At 40.5% G+C, this 17,619-nt stretch overlaps 1 protein-coding gene across 1 annotated transcript in view; it reads left to right on the forward strand.

The window, feature by feature from the left end:
- Window positions 1-666: 666 nt before the first annotated feature.
- CACNA1C (calcium channel, voltage-dependent, L type, alpha 1C subunit) overlaps window positions 667-17,619 on the forward strand; it is a gene marked incomplete at its 5' end in the record, with an annotated part of 196,950 nt that continues 179,997 nt past the window's right edge. Inside the window, 2 exons of the mRNA XM_009875416.1 lie at window positions 667-815; window positions 8,979-9,118. Of these exons, the coding sequence (XP_009873718.1) occupies window positions 667-815; window positions 8,979-9,118 (289 nt within the window). The remainder of the gene's footprint in view (window positions 816-8,978; window positions 9,119-17,619) is intronic.

Genomic DNA, 17,619 nt, shown 5'->3' on the forward strand with positions numbered 1-17,619 from the left:
GTCCTGAGTCAGACTGTACTGGAAGTCACTGGACTTCTGGAAAGTGACTTTGTATATGCTTAATTGCAGCCTGTATTTCACAGGGACATGTACAATTCTGATGGAATGACTAAAAGCCTCTAGCATTAGTCAGCCTGATCTCTAAATCATTTATCACCAATATTAAGCCTACCTATTCCCCAGCAACAGAAAAGGGAATCCCAAAGAAGGCGTAGTTTGACGCATGCATCAGTCTCAGGTGGGCCCCTCTATTTCTCCCCATCTCTCTCCACAATATTGCATCCAGCAATGTTTCCAGAGGTAGAAAAGGATTGGATGTAGTTCATTCCAGTGGCTCTCAGTACTCTGTAGAGAGCTGAGTGCTAGAACATTCTTGTTGACCCTCTCCCTTCCTCCTTTGTGCAGACCTATGCAGTCATCAGTCCCTGCCAAGGCAAGGATAGCAAATTTCAAAGCCTAACCAAAATTTACAGCCACTGTCCTGTCAGACTGGCTGCAGACTACAAAAATGTGAGGAGAAAAGCCCTCTGGCAAGCCATGTGTGTTAGATGTACCCAAGTGGTGAGTCAGTGAGTTGGAGGCTGTATGGGTGGACTGTGACAGAAGAAAACATCCTTATCCATGGTTTGTCACTCACACTAACCATTGTCTCTCTTGTTCTCTTCTCTTCCCCAGGAACGAGTGGAGTATCTCTTTCTCATAATTTTTACAGTGGAAGCATTTTTAAAAGTAATAGCATACGGACTTCTCTTTCACCCCAACGCTTACCTCCGCAATGGCTGGAATTTACTAGATTTTATAATTGTGGTAGTAGGGTGAGTACGACATTTTGTCTTTGAATGCACTGTACGTGTGGGGAAACTGTCAACCTTTGGGAGTGTGAGAGGGGGAGAATTCTTGGAACATTATGTATGGGTGGTGTTAGAGGTTGCTGTCCATTATGTTCCTCCTACAACTACAATTTGTTCTTCCTGTATTAGTCCCCCTACAGACTCCAAGTGTTTTTCCAAGTTTTACTGCGTAATCTAAAACTACAGTTAACTCACTGGTCTTCTGCAGTGATTGATCCATGCTAGTTTCAGTGTGTAGCAATGATTTATCTTGAAGTAAATATTAAGGATCAACAATCAGTTGATACAAATTTTCTGCCTGGTATCCCTTGCTGCTTAGCCTTTTCCAAAGCTTTTAATGGTTCCCAAGACATGGAAATTCAACAAGGTTAAGTGTAGGGTACTGCACCTAGGGAGGAATAACTCCATGTATTAGTACAGGTTAGGGACTGACCTGATGGAAAGCAGTTCTGTGGAAAAAGGCCTGGGAGTCCTGGTGGACAACAAGATGACCACGAGCCAGCAAAGTGCCCTTGTGGTCAAGAAGGCCAATGGCAACCTGGGGTGCATCAAGAAGAGTGTGGTCAGTAGGTCAAGGGAGATTGTCCTCCCCCTCTACTCTGCTGTGATGAGGCTGCAGCTGGAGTGCTGTGTCCACTTCTGGGCTCCTCGGTTCAACAAGGACAGGGAACTGCTGAAGAAGGTAGAGCAAAAGGCTACAGAGATCATTAGATGTTCTATCTCTATTATGAGGAAAGGTTGAGGGACTTGGGTCTTTTTAGTCTGGAGAAGACTGAGAGGGCATCTTAATTCTCCTAAATACTTAAAGGGTGGATATCAAGAGGATGGAGCCAGCCTTGTTTCAATGGTGTCCAGTGACAGGGCAAGAGATAACAGGAACAAACTTGAACATAGGAAGTTCCATCTAAACATGAGGAGGAACTTCTTTACTTTGAGAGTGGCAGAGCACTGGAAGAGGCTCCCCAGATATATGGTGAAGTTTCTGGAGTTTCTGGAGACATTCAAAACCCTCCTGGATGCCATTCTGTGCAGCCTGCTCTAGATGAACCTGCTCTTGCAGGGAGGTTGGACTGTATGATCTCCAGAGGTCCCTTCCAACCCCTAACATTCTATGAAATTAAACTGCTCATTGGAAATAGAGAAAGCAAAAGAGGAAGCAGTGCAAGGCTGTTGGACAAAATCAAATGCCTGAGTGTTCTTAATTGGAAGAAAATCCCTTTGTAAATCTGTGTGAATTTTAAAAAAGAATATGTTTGTGGGATCCTTCAATGCAGATTAAAGTTGGATCACAAATTCTGTCATTTTGTGAACTTTTACTGATATTTCTCATTCTCAAAGATGGATAAAAAATTAAATCCCAGGTTTTCATACTTACAAACAAAACTATGTTCTTCAGTACAATTGCACTGTTCTGCTGGTGATTTCAACACTTTTGATTTTGACCCTTTTAATATTTTAACCTTTTTAAAAACTATTTTTACTATGGTACAACAGATTATGACTTTAAGCAGCAGTCTTTCTAATCTCCTTATTCCTCTCCGTGTTTTCCAAGCTTGGCATTTAATTTATTTAAATAAAAGGAAAGTAAAACACCTTCTGTTTTTTCTACCTAAGAGTGAGAGATAAGCAAGAGGTTGAATTGTGGTTGGTGAAGGATAAACTATGCCTGAACACAAGGAGAACAAGTATTTCTTCGCCTGAGTAATTTGTCCCATCCTCCCACCACCATTGTTAAAGATTTTCATCGCCCACAAAAACTTGCTGTCTTTTTACCTCTTTACCAAGGAAACTCTGCATCAGTTCTTAGGGAAAACATCAAAAGAGACACAGTCATCAAAACCACCTCCTAATTTCTACCCCAAACCAAAGTCCATCCAGCTTCTTGACCGTTTTTGTGGTGGCTCCAAAAAATTACATCAACAAACCGCTGTGTTCTACCTAATCCCTCCAGCTTTCACCATGGACAAAAGTGGGTGGAAGAAAAATTCCCAGTGGGGGGGAGAGGACAAGCTGGAACCTATTCTTAGTCTGATGACTTCTCTACCTCCATATGAACATAAGATTTCTCCTTATGGAAGTGCCCTTTGTTGTACCTGCAGCCAGAGGATCCAAGAGCAAATTGGGAAATCCCCAACCCCTCCCCTGTTATTGATGTTCAATTCTGTAGCTCGTTCTGCCTTTGAATGCCCTCAGATATCTCACCTGCGTGGAAATTACTGCTTAAGTTGAAGGAAGATTGGAGAACAAAAGTCCTGCAAATGTGATTGTTCTCTTTTCATTTTTAAGAAAAAGAGACTTTTTAGAGAGGACACATTACCTCTTCTTCTTCCATTGGAATGCGAAAGAGCAGGGCTCCAGAAATCACCAGGCAGCGTTATATCTAGTTTAAGTACAGTTCTTTTCAATTTTCCTGCTAGGGCAGTTAATCAGCAAGATGATATTCAGACTGAAATTAATTCTCTTGCCAATGACGGAAGCTGCAACTCTCAGCTCTCCTATCTGCTCTTGCCTCCAGCAGCTCTCAATCACTGGATGGGGAACAAAAAATGTAACTGAGGACGGATTACACAAGTATAATAAACATGGCCAAGACCCCTAGGTCCCTGTTAAATGGTAACAATCTCAAGTGACAGATTCCACTTCAAGGCCATATGGGTTCCTTTGATGTTTATCTGTTTAAACTCACTCGTACAGTACCACGGACTAGGCTGGTACATGGCTTTTTCTCTCCACAACCCCTCTGCAAAATCTACGTGATGATACCATCTGTTCCTCTTCTGCCCTGTCTTCTTTTGCTAGGGGCTGTCTGAAACCCCTCCATGACATTATGTTTAAGTTTCAGCGTATTTTAGTATTTTGTCAGGGAGGAAGTCCCATGGAATAGGTTTAGAACAAATTTTAAAGAAAGAAAATGAAGAAAGTAAGTGCTGGTAACAACACTTCTTTGTGGTACCTTTTGATGGAGCTATTGGAGAAAGCTGAGTTCTTTAGACACAACTATAGCCCTGGACAGAGGGATTATTTGGTTTGTGGGCCGAAGAATGGTGTGGGATTCATAGTGGAAGCATCAAGTTCCAAAACAAATGTGGTAATTGCCATTTGTGCTTATTCTGCTTTAGGAATCCTCTTCATTTTCCATTATGATTGTCCTTGCTACAAAAAATAGAAAGACTAGCTGAGAAGCAGAGGGAAGTCGCAGTTTATATTTAAAAAAATATATATATAACAGTGTGACTGTATCTTTTCCCCTGCCTTCAGAAGATAGGTCCTCCGGTATCCAAAGGGATTTTAGAGTCTGTCATTCTAATGAGGCCACAGGAATACGCAGCGGCAGCAGAGGGGAGCACTGAACACAACTGCTACATTTGCTGCAAAAAACATAGAAAGGAGATGGAGGAAGCATGCACTTGAGACATGTAGGCTTGTAACAGCTTATTGTTCTTGCAGAGTGGGAGATCTGCTTATTCATCAGCTAAATCTTTTAAAGCTTGATTCTCGCTTATCTTTAAATAGCCTATGACCCTGCTGTAGCAGCACCATTAAATGCTGCTTTGAAGAAACGTATCTGTGTGAGGGTACCAATCACAGGGTCTGTGGATAAGAACATTATTAGTTAAGAGTAGAGAGCACACCCCTAAGCTGCCTAATGAGGCACAACCCACAAACACTAATGATGAGTTAAATTGTTCCCTGCTTCCTTCAATTGTACTGTTCTTCTGTTGGAAAACATTAAAACTTTTAGATATAACAATGATGTCCTTTAATATTACGCTGTTAGTGGAAATTTCTCTTGTGAGAAGACTGACTTGACAATGTTGTCCTAGAAGAATATCAGTCTTTCCTGGCAGTGCTGTGGTTTGTCTGCCAAGCACTGCCATTCTCCAAGGACCCATAGTTTCTGCCAGGAAAAAAAAAAAAAAAAAAAAGTGTTCTAATTTGAAAGGCAGTCTTACTTGGGAAGGTAAGCAATGAAGGTATTTGGAAAGGATCTGAAATTCACAGCAGACTGGAAAATGTGGTCACAGGATATGTGTTTCTGAAGACCTGTGGGGAGTTTCTAAAGGGCAGACCCGAACACTCACAATCACAAATCACGGGTGAACTATAAAACACTGAAAAAAATTGTTATGTTTTACTATTTCTTTATACCTATGAGTATTCTTTCGGCTGTGTTTTTCTGCTGATTTTTGGCTTTAGAAATACCAAGCCCTCTGTTTTCTCTTTGTATTCTGGAGGCCTTTGACAAGTTCTTTTTTAATGCTATAAAAGTCAAGTGTGCCCTTCCCACAGAGGAAGAGATGAAGAGCTGTAGAGCAGGTTACTGCCTTATCATGCAGGTGCTGGGGTCATATAGCAAAGCAAAAACCTTTTTGATATATCAGATGTCAGAAAGGAAGCAGATAAATATAAGTAAGAAAAACAGTGAAGCCAGCTTCGTGCTTCACAACTAAATGTAAAAAAAAGAAAAGGTAAAGCATTAGAAATTTATCTTCTGCTTTTTAGTTCATGCTTGTCAGATGAATTAAGTTTAGGTGTAGTCATGTGACAAGTGAAATTCAGAAATCAAGATGCCTTAAATTGTGCTTCATCTGTGGGAAGCACTGTATCCACATGAAAACAGGTTATGAATTTAGCCTGGCAGAAGGTAGTTAGCTGGAAGGAAACATGACTGATTTCTGTATTCTTTTTTCAAAAAACAGTGAGATTTTCCATGGCCACAAGAGATTAACGCTCTTGCATTTTTATGCAATCCAAACTTTGTTTTCTCTGTCAGCACAATGTTCTCTAACACCATGCTTGGAGCATGCAAGCTGACTCACTCACAGAGAACTGAAGAACCACACCTTGCTCCACCATACCTACTGTAAGCTTTTCCCAGAGGTTTCCATCAAAGAGCAGATTTTGCCAGGTAAATACAGGGTAGAAGGACTCTGGTCTCATGTTTCATATCAGTAGTTTAACATCCAACCAGCTGTTTTAGGATTGGAAAACGATTAGTTAAAAAATTAGAAAGGGTTTGCAGAACTCTCAGAAACTATAAATTGCATATAGTTGCGGTTTTATTTCCTGCTAGAGGATCATGGAAAGAGATGTCAGAAGCCTTTCCTTTCTTCTGAGTCTTATCATTGGTGCTATTTCTGAGCAGGCTGTTTTTTTAAAAAAAAATCCCCTCCTCCCCAGGTCATAATGAGTTGCAACCAAAAAGCATGTAGTAGTTGTTACCTCTGAATCATGGATGTCTGCCCATGCCCTAACTCAGAAGGTGATAGGGACAATGAAGTAGAATTGGCAAGATGTCCTATAAATTTGAGGAGTTGAATTCAGTAGGCCAGACTGAGTATAGTCTAGATCCCAATAAAAGGGAAAGATACTGAAATAAATGAAAGAAAGAAAAAGCTGTACTGCATTAGTAAAAAGCAGGATTAGTACAGGAGGAGATATTAAGCATTGAGTAAGTGCATTAAAGCAGGATTAGCAAGAGTAATGCAATTCAAGTTTAAATGTAGGTTTTTAAATGAGGAGAAACGGGTTTCAGTGCAAAAAAATCCTGAAGTACAGTGGACATATGACTGTGGGTACCTCTAGACAGCATGTTTAACACGTCAGCACTGAAGCACACAAACAGGGCCAACTGGCTTGCAGTGGAGCTACATTAATCTGAGAAGGCAGATTCTAGCTCTAGTGGAGTGGTCTGTCCTACTGGTTGTTTTTCTGTTCCTCCTGAATTAATTTAGGACATGTATAGTTTTCCTTGGGATGCAGAATAGTACAGTGGCCCATGGTTTGCTCATTACATGAGTGGCAGGAGAAATGCCCTTTCTGCCAACTGCAAAAAGATGCTGTTTGGTAAAACATGGGGCCGGTGATAATGGTGACCAGGATAACGGATTCTTGGATTTGCACAACTGTTAACTCGGAGTTCCTTGAGATTTCATGTCTTCAGCATTGCACGAGAGATAAAAAACAGTGTAAGAACCCCTTTGCAGTGAATTCTTCTCCTTCCAGAGGATCCCAGGAGATGGGGACTGTTGTATGGATATGTCATTCATCATCTAATATGAGAATTCTGGTGATTAGGAAGATAGAAATGTTTGAATAAGAAATAGAGCACAATTCTGTGGCTTAATCACTATCTTACTGGAAATAAATTAGGACAAATTTGACCTACAGTGTTTCTATTATGAAGACCAGCAGAAAACTGTAACTGTATAATTTGTGTGCACAGCTCAAGAAATACAGACGTACCAATAATTCTTGTTCTTTGCATTAGCCCTCTTTTATCTCCCTCTGTAATATCCGTAGTCAACGCAGTATTTCTCATAGGCTCTGTTTTTGTCTTCCCTGCATCCTGCTTCTCAGTCTGCAACACCTACAAACTCAGCATCCAGCCTCCTCACACACAGTTTTTCCCACGCTTGTTACCTAGTTGTTAAATCTTTCTGCAGTGCTTGAAGTTAAGACTTTGAATAGATCCAGTTAGGAGTTCCTCAGTCATAGCTGACAAGTTTTATAAGACTCTTTATGTGAAATTTATTTTTTTTTTTAAAAAAAAAAAAGCTTAAAAAACTAATTTCACATTTGCACTCCCCTAATCCACATTTTTGTGTGGATTTAGTGCCGATGAAGTGTGATGGCTTAGATGCTTCAGTAAACGAATCCTCCTTTTTCTACACAGGGCAAGCTCTCAATGTTTATGGCCCTCTCAGTAAGGTTTAACTGCAGACTGCAGGCGTTGGAGCTCCTCAGAAAGCAATCAGGCAGCTCAGTCTCTGCTTGATACGCAGTTTGGGGGCTCTCTGTGGAATATGCCAGTCAGGGCATATAGATAAGATCCTGGCAGAGGCACTGCAGACTGCGAAGCCTGAGAAATCAGCCAGTGCCGAATCCAGGCCACTCCAACTAAGCTTTTTTCCGGCAGCTTCTTTAAAGTTACCTCTGGTACCTCCACAGCACACTATGGGCCAAGGAGTCTCTGCCACTCCCAGCGAACATTTTCTGTGGAGCGCCAAACATCTATTTAGACTGGAACAGCTTTTAACCTCTACTGAATTTGGCTGGGTGCAAGCTGATGACTTCAAGGCTGAAAGCAATGGTATTAGCAAATTCATGAGGAATCTGTCCTCCCCCAAAGGTGCTAATGTTTTACCAGAAAAATGGAAGATGCTTCCTGAAAGCTAATTTATTAAATCAAGTTCATATTAACACTTAGGGTAAGCCTTCAGCTCTTTCACAGAACAACATTGTCTTTTCTGCCTTGCTCTGCCTTTTCAAATGCATTTTGAGTGAGACGTCTCCTTAGAGCAGCTACTCCTACTAGCCAGGATAAAACATTAAGACTAGTATAATAAAACAGTCTAATAATAAGACTCCTAGCTACAGTTTTTTGCTTTTTCTACCCAGCGCATCAGGAATTTACAAATGGATACACAAGCACATAATCTGAGCATACTCCCTTATTTAAAACAGTGACCTTGGTGAATCTTAATTCCTTGTAAAATGGGTCTGTCACTCAATTTTACTGATTATATTAATTATGCGTGATAATTTTTCTTCAAGGTAGAGTGTTGCTTCATAAAGATAGCAAAGTACTGGCAACAGAAAGGGCAAAACCTCAAATTTGTGCTTCCTTCCCTTTCCGGTCAGCTCCCGCTGAGGATGTCCAGACTGTCTGGTAAGGACAGCCTGGAGACTGCCTTGAAAATCTGGCCTGTGTGCTCAGCTGTTGGTGAGTCTTTAAATTCAGCATAAGGCATTGCCGCAATAGCCATTTTGAAGCACCCAGTGTGCCTGGTGCAGGGAGCAGACCTCCACGTGCCAGCAGGCAGTCAGGTCGCTGTGGCAGTCTGTAGCTGGCTGCAAGGAGCCATTAGGCTGAAGGAGGAGCGTGTCATGTTTATGTCTGCTCCAGAAACAAGTGTTTTGCAAATGGTGTAGACATCACCATTAGGCAGTTGCATATGGGAAGAGTCTGTCTCTCCTCCACCATATGCGAATGTCGACTGAGATGTGTGACACTCTTCACAGGTCTGTGAGATAGTCTGGGTGATATGATGATGATGATCTCTGTTCCTGTTTAGCCCATGCCTTGCTGTCTGCCTACAGATTGTTTCCTCTTTCTTTTTGCAGGCTTTTTAGTGCAATTTTAGAACAAGCAACCAAAGCAGATGGGGGGAATTCAATAGGAGGAAAAGGTGCCGGATTCGATGTCAAAGCACTGCGGGCTTTCCGAGTATTACGTCCATTACGGCTGGTGTCTGGAGTTCCTAGTGAGTAACATCGTTGTTTTTCTTTTCTGTATGTCTGTGGTATGGCATGGGGCAGGAGCAATTTGTGTAACCATTTTGAAGATAAGAGTGTGATGGAGATTATTTTTGGATTGTGTGGGAGGCCTTTTTTCAAATTGGTGTATTCATGATAAATGTGATTCTAATCAAGGGATGACCAAACCAGAACTGAAGGGGAGTGGAAGTTTCATGGTATGTCTATCTGATTGTGCAACCTTTGTAAACAATGAAAGTGGGAGATCCAAGATTTTTGTGATTTCAAGCAAAAAAGATCCTTTAAATAATTGTGAAGTCACAGTGTGTTGTTGGTATTATAAATAGTTGATCTCAGTAGAAATGCTGTATGGTTATTTGTCGCAGATTTGACTCCCGATCCATCCCTATGTGTTGCCTGATCTAGTTGAGAGGCATCCCTGCCCATGACAGGGAGGTTGGATTAAATGATCTCTAAGGTCCTTTCCAGCCTAGGCCATTCTATGATTCTATGATTTGTGTTGGTTTTGGAGGGAGAGGAGAATTTTTATTAAAACTGCATTTTCTTCTTTGCACATGGTGTTCTGATCAAGAGTGCTGGGAACAATTTAGAACAAATAGGACCCAGGGCAGTGACACAGTTATGTTCTGTGTTAGTCTTACTTGCTTAAATTATTTCTAATGCCTCTGAGAAAGTCCCTAAGCAGCTTTTGATTGTCTAACATCTATTTCCTTATTTATAATAAAAGTATGAGTAGATGGAAGTCTGGTAATTCTATTGCGGAGGTAGAACATGGACATCACAGTGTGGGATCATTAAGTCATTTGGCTTGAGAGTTTATCAGTGGTACTTATTGGCCTTTTAGAGAGAGTGTTGAAAGTTGTCATTGCTTTCCATGTTTATAGCAATGAGAGATGTAGTTAGGAGGAAAGGAGTTAATCTTCTCCAGAATAGCTGTGGAGAGGGTTTGTTTATTTTTACTTGGGGAACTTGCTAGTTTGATATCTTAAAGTACTTCTAACCTTAGTCATTCAAAAACCTTTAACCTTAGTCATTCAAAAGCCTTGAGTCAAATTACTGTAAACTCTGTGAGATCAGCTTAAAAATCATGATTTATTTTTTAGAAAAAAAAAGTGTGAGGTTGTTTCTCTTCAACTTGTTTTCTGACCCACCAGGTTATATTAGAGCCATGTTTACAGGGTTTTCTCTACAATCATAAAGGGCAGAAACTCTTAAAAGGAAAGGTGAGAATCTCTGTGGGAGGAGTTGAAGCACTGATAAAAGCAACAATACTGAGGTGATTTACAGCACTACTAATTGGTCTTGCAAGGCCCCAACTTGTGCCTGACTTGGGGTTACTTTGGGCATCACTGGGTGACTAGAAAATCCTGAAAAGTAAATGTTGTTTGTTAGGCAACTAAGGACCTTCTCATCTGATACAGAACTAACATCCACTGTTCATGCCACCTCTGTTAGAGATTACTGCAGTGGGTTGTTTCAGACAGACAATTGTGTGCCATGCAATACCTTCAGCCCACGCAGAACATGGCTCTGCTTTTGGCCAAATCTGTACCATGCAGCACATCATGCCTGTGGTCTTCAGTCTGTGCTTAATTTAATTATTCTTTCCTCATCCTTCTCTAATCTGAATTTTTTGGCGCTTTTTAGTTGTGTGCCCACTGTGTGGTAAGGGGAAGGTAATCAAATTTGAACATCTATTAACTGGACTATTCTCAGTGAGACGCTGCTTACTCTGGGACGTGTTCTGAGGGTTGTCTTGATAGTGGCTAAGCTTAACTGTGCTTGTAGTTCTTGCTGGTTTGGAGAAAAACATGTGTTGTTCAACTCCAAGGGGTTTTGTAACTGCTGTTCAAGACTCTTGACTAGTGCTCTTAAAGGACTAGAGGGAGCCAAATCTGACACAGTTCATATCTATGTATATATGATCTTGATACCAGTGTATGCTATCTTTCAGTCCATTTGTAGGTTTTATTCATCAGGTAAAATATTTAATTTGCACCTGAACAAAGCCACTCCAGTGCAAAGCAGGCAAACCATCAACTTGGCCTGACAGACATCCTCTGTTAGTCTTTGTGGTTCTGACTAGGGGACTTATTTATTGAACCAGACTTCTTTGGGGCTGGTGTAATTGTTAGAAAGCCTACTGAGGTCTGCAGCTAATACAGCCTCAGTCTTCACTGGGCATTTTTCAGTTTACAGATGCCTGTTGATTAGCCTAGATAGATGCTATCACATTCATATGTATTAGAGCGTAACTTTTCTCATGAGGCCTTTTGGATAAGATTGCCTAAGCCAGCCATAAATAGTACGTTACAGGATTACATTATTCTGTAATAAGTTAGTGCAGAGGTTTAGAAGTCAAATCTCTGAGACCCGTTCAAGTTCTGTCCCTGAGACATTATAAACACCTGTGGGTGAGTCACCAGCATTACACTTGCTGTGTTTTGCCATCCATAAAGAAATGCCTTCTGCTTCCTTCCCCTTCCAAAATGTAGTAGAATTTTCCTCTGTGAGGAAACAACTCACACAGATATGTCCTAAAATTACATGAATGTAACATGCACTGCAGTTTCTTCTCACTTAACAGACTCTGTAAGTGTATGGAAGCAGCATCTCATTAGTAAGAGGGCGTCTTCTGGGTCATTGGCAGCTGCCTTCTGCATGGGAAGCCCAACATCTGCCACTTGGCTTAAAGTCCAGAGCTAACTACCACTGTTTGGGAAAAAAAATAGAAGCATAAAGCACAATGATCCTTATAAACCAAATTTATGAAGCGCATGGTGAATTTTTGCATGCAAATCTTAAACTCATCAGTATTGGTGTTGGGAAATAAGTTGTCTGAGGTGGAGAGATTGGCTTGCAGCATGGAATAATTTTTTCTGAGTCAAAAGGAATTTGCGTGGATCTTTTTTTGTCTGGCTCAGTCCATAGGACATAATCCAATTTAAGAGGGACATCTTTTGTATTCAGGTTTGAGCATTTAAAGACCTGTTTCAGAATGCGGAGAGTTTCCACATAAGTATGATTACAAGTATGGGAAAAACTTATAAATTGTCCTCTAAAGTGAATTAGTGTCTGCATTTTGCCAGATGGAGAGGCTGAAACAAAAGATCAAGGTTTAACACTTTCGGAAGTGGCTGCTATTTTCTGTGTGTTGTATTGGCTACCAGTGCTAGACAGCTGGTTCAACACAGGTGTCTGAATGCTTGAGATAGATGTGCAGAAGACGTTAGCCTTGAAGCTGACAGTCCCATCCATGCTTAGTTCCTGGGACTTGGTTGTCTTTTGCCAGAAGACATCTCAGTGAAGAATTCTGGGACTGTTCAGCGCAGGAAGTGGTTCGTCTGCAAACAAAGTTGGTTCACCCACAGGCAGACAAGCAAAGGTACCTTTGAGAATCTTTGTTAGGGTCAACCAGTCCCAGGCCCCAAATTACTTTAGTGACTTCTAAAATCAAAAGGGTTTGAGGTCCTGAGTTCAGGAAAGCCTGAAGACTGCATCTGGATGACTGTGGTGGGCACATAAGCATTTCATAATCTTTAAGAGAACACATGATACTTTTGTTCTTTGTGCACATATGGACATTCACAAAACTACTTGTCATAAGGAAAAAGACAGGGATTTTGTTTAAAAGATGAGACATGTTTATTACCCACACCACAAGAAAATTGTAGCCTCATGGGGGAAGCCTTCTGGATTTGTTGTAACAGGACAAGGGGCAAGGGTTTTAAAGTGAAAGATAGTAGATTTAGACTGGTTGTAAGGAAGAAATTATTTACAATGAGGGTGGCAAAACACTAGAAAGGGTTGCCCAGAGAGGAGGTGGAGGCCCCATACCTGGAGACGTTCAAGGTAGAGGCTGGATGGGGCTCTAAGCAACCTGACCTAGTTGAGGAAGTCCCTGCTCACTGCAGGGGGATTGGACTAGATGACCTCTAAAGGTCCCCTCCAACCCAATGCATTCCATGATTCTATGGATTTAATGTCTTTGGGTTTCCATTACACCTTCAAAAGTTGATGCTAAGTGTTTACACATTTCCAAGCAGTGCAATAGATTGATTGTTTTTGTTGTGATGCTTTTGTTTTTTTAAAAGTAGTTTGAGTTTCTTTCTTGAAAACTTTTTTTGGAGCGAGAAGTATAGTTTTTATTGTGACTATGTGAGCTACATAGTAGAGCAGTAGATTAGATACTTCCCACAGCTCTCATCCCAGTGCTGACAGTCGCTTTGTGAACTAAATAAAACTTAAAAGGGATAATTAAGCAATTTTTTTTCTAACTCTTTTTAAATTAGTACTGCTTCTGGAGAAATTATCCACTCCTAGTCAGTTTGGCCTGGAATGAACTTGTAAATTAATGGTGAATATTTTCAAAAGCACATGGATGATTTAGGTTTCACAGGGCTAAGTCACTTTTGGAAATTGGACATAAGCAATTTGTATCAGTGACACACAGGCCAGAATTCATCATTCAACTATTTTGTTACTGTTATACTGACATAACTCTCACAATGCATATTTAATTCATTTGCTGAAATAACTTTACTGCTGGTGTACCAAAGCAGTCCCCTTGTAGAAAATATAAAAATTCGTATGTGCATTATTATTGCACCCATAATTGAGATCAATATATTGGTTTGAGAGAAGAGAGAGAAGGAAGACAATTCCCTTGACGGACATAAGTAGACAAGTGCAATATTAGCATGTATGACAAAACTTAATCACTTTAATATCTTGGAAACTGTTACCCAGTATCTCTTTTGGCACAAGCGTAGAGCATTGAAAAGCTTTTTCTAGGGACAGAATCAAGCCAGCCCTTTTGTTTTAGGAGTTTTCTGTTGATTGTTCTTCTGCCTCCATTTTACATTATTACATATTTGAAATCTTGTTTTAAGTATTTTGTGCTTGAGGAGGACAAAAAGAACATTCCAGCTGAGCAATGAAGAAGCATGTTCCAGTTAAAAAAGAAAATCACTCCTGACTACTGGAAAGGGCAATCAATTACTCCTACACATGCTAACTTACACCCGTTTAATACATTAAATTCCATTTCTATCATCTCTATTCGTACCACTCAGTTATACTACCTCATACATTCTGTTCATCCTCTTTATGTTGTACTTCATGTTACTACGTTGTTGCCACTAGTTATTGCCTACCTGGTATTTGCCAAATTTATAAGCTTTTCTAGATAACTTGAAAACCGTAGAATTTGAGTAGATGTTGTGCTCTATTCTTGTATTTTTAATGAGATCCTCTGCTGACCACCTAGTTTTATGTGAGCAGATGACCATGAATTCCTTACCAGAGTCAGAGAGGAAACCTGACTGTTCCTCTAGAACAAAACATTTTCCTTTTTTTTCCTCTCCCTCTCCCTCTTCCCCTTCCCCTTCCTCTTCCTTTTTCCCTTTCCCTCTTCCAAGCACTAAAAACTAAGTCTGTGATGTGCTCGAGCTTCACTGGAGTCTTCTAGTGGGAGAGAGTTACTCAAAGGTAGTGTAGGTAGGTCTCTAGCATCAGTATTTACATGGTCTACTGGATATGCAATAATCCCACCACTGGGTAACAGGGTATGAACAAAAGAACGTAAGCCAGACCCATCTCGTGGCAGTGCAGTGTTTTTCTGTCAGTGAAACAACAGCGTGTAATTCACTGAGCATACTTTTTTAGGTAAAATTAAATAGGACAAGAATTTTCATGCATGAATGCTTAAAGATTACTGCCTTTATATGTTTTTAAAAACAAACTGGAGCAACTATTTTTTTTGAATGATGCAGCTGTTGAAGTCCATGACTGATCTGAGTTCATGTGAAAATTGGGCACCTTCAGAAAAGGTGAATGAAAAATGCAGACAGTTTTAGATTTTTGTCTGTCTCATTACAATTAGGCCTCATTTGCCCTGAAATGCTCCTCTCTCTATTAAGTTCACAATGCTTTCCCAGTCCCAGCAATGTTTTCTCATTACCACAATTGCCTACCGTCTCTGGCATTAATCGGGTCATTTCTCTGAACTTAGTTATACATAGAAAAGTGTCCTGTCTTTACTTGCAGTGTCCTGACAGATGTGAGCCATTCAGGTGTGTATATATGATGCCACATGCATCACATACAACAATTATGATGAAAAGTGAAAAAGCCCCTGAAGGCCCTGTGGGAAGAGTAATGCATGAGGAAAGTTTTGCCCACTTGAAAGTTACTGGATTAGCAAAGTTGTCCAGATGGGTTTGTTAGTTTGCCGTATTGGTCAAGTAGGTGAAGCAAGGAAATCCCAGGGGTGATAGGACTGGATTTCTTTCAATCTGAGCGTTGTCTGTGTGGGACACTGCCTAAGTACATTGTCCATACTAAATTACAGTCAATTTTCTGGGAGAAGGAAGAAAAAAAGGCTCTCAAATGCTTACGAAGTGTTCAGGCTATTGTCTACATTTTCCAGTGAAGATTGCACTTAACTGGCAATATTTTTCTTCTCCCTCTGCCTTTTAAAGGAACATGTTCCAATTTAATAATTTAAAGTCACAGGGTGATCCCATCTCTATGATCTAATAATTCACAGATAGCCCTCACTGAAAGAAAAATATGAGGGGATTTTAATAACAAAATACAGAGTAATTTACAAAGTTTAAGACAGTAAGGACATGTTAGGCTCACCATGGTAATCCTCCTAATATAAGACTAAGCAAATCCTCTATCTCATGGTTGGTCCAGGGCTCTGAATTTGCTCTTGAATGATTTATAAAAAATGGAGTTTGATGCTTCTTGTCTATTAGAAGGCCTCTTAGAGTTATGAGCTAGAAACTGGTACTTAAACTGAAGACTTAGTCTTCAACTACACCTGATTTGGCTGTAGAGTACCTGACCAGGGGGGAACAGACATAACATTTTCTGTCTTGTGTAGTCCTTGTAAATCTGAATTTATCTAGAGGTGAAATTGAACTCGGATGTAGTTGAAGCATCCTGGAAGTTACTCTATCCAGTGTGTGGAGAAGACCAGGCCAGTACATAAGGATTAAGCACCATGCAGAGAGCCCAGTCCCTGCTGCAGGCATGCTGCTCCTGAAACCCTGTGTTCTGCCTGTCCTGTGGAAAGCAGGGAGAATGAAGTGGTGAGCTTTAACTACCCTCAAACGCCCTCTCCCAGGGGAAATCCACTATTCTCATTTGTAGCATCATGTCAACTTGGATGTGCCCAAACTTTACTGGAGAGTGAGGATGGGACCTAGATCAATTCCACATGTTATGCTTGCTGTATCTATTTTCTATATTCAGTGTGAAGCAGTGACATTTGCCTATTCCATCCCTGGCTCCTGACTGTGTGGCCTGTGATTGCCCTCCTGCTTGGGCTGCTGATGCCCTTCCCTGCCACTGAGACCATGCAGCTCAATCGATTGTGATCATTCAATATTGCAGCCGTTGAAATGAACACACTCATTGCAGTTATTTGGCTTACATTTTGGTTTGGGTTGTTCATTTTAGTGCACAATTAAAATTTTCAACTGTAATTCTTTGTTATTTTCTACACAGTCCAAGAAAATTAACACCACTTTTATAGCCGAGGAAATAACGTAATTGAGGTAATAAACACACAGAATTCAAGAAATCCAAAATGGCATCTCTTTTGAGAGCCATGCATTTTTGGAATACGGCAAGGAAATGTGAGCTACTGCCTGGTTTTATATGTTGATTAGCAGATATTAAGCCTTCAGTTTTAAGCAAATACTACCTGGCAGTCAGGAAGACAACTTTTTTTTTCCCTGAAATGTTTATGCTTCTCACAAAGAGAAAGTCCTGTGTTCTGCACATGATTTGCATTTATACACTGTCACTGGTGGAGCTAGGGGCTTAAATTTACCCTCATGATCCATGTGAGGCTATGAACAGTTTACTGATGGAGAATTCTGGCTTGCTTTCAATGTGAGGAGATAGGAGAAATGGCCCAGTAAAAGTTTCTGAAGTGTGTAGGTACTGAAGAGTAGAGCAAGCTGGAGGAGCCGATGTGCTTGGCAGTTTACTGCCAGTAAACCAATGTGATAAAAGGTCATTGACGACAGAGGGAATTGCTGCAAATACGTTTGTGCAAAATTTGTCTTCCAGATCTTAATTCTGCTTTGAACTGTGTTGTTGTTTCTTTTAATAATGTCAACTTTTGCCAAGTCCAGTTTCTTTCTTTTCTCTTGGGTTCTAAAAGCTGTAGGAAACATGCTCTCAAGCAGATTTCTTGCATTCTCCTTCCTTCTTGAACAAGACTTCTCAACCATCTGTACCATCTCTCCAGCACATACAGCACCGTGTGAGGACAAGTTGCACTACCTTTCCCATGTCATTGCCTAGCTGTTTTTAATCTCAAGTGGCCAATTTGTTTTGCTTTCGTTGCGAATGGGAAGGGAGCAGAGAAAAAAGGAGAGAACAGTCTGAACCAAATGTCCTCATTAAGCTTATTTTTTCATAGTTAACTTAAAACTGTACACATGTTTACAAGTCCTTTATTTACTTA

The sequence above is a fragment of the Apaloderma vittatum genome, unplaced genomic scaffold (genome assembly GCF_000703405.1).
Source record: "Apaloderma vittatum isolate BGI_N311 unplaced genomic scaffold, ASM70340v1 scaffold528, whole genome shotgun sequence".
NCBI classification, from domain to species: domain Eukaryota; kingdom Metazoa; phylum Chordata; class Aves; order Trogoniformes; family Trogonidae; genus Apaloderma; species Apaloderma vittatum.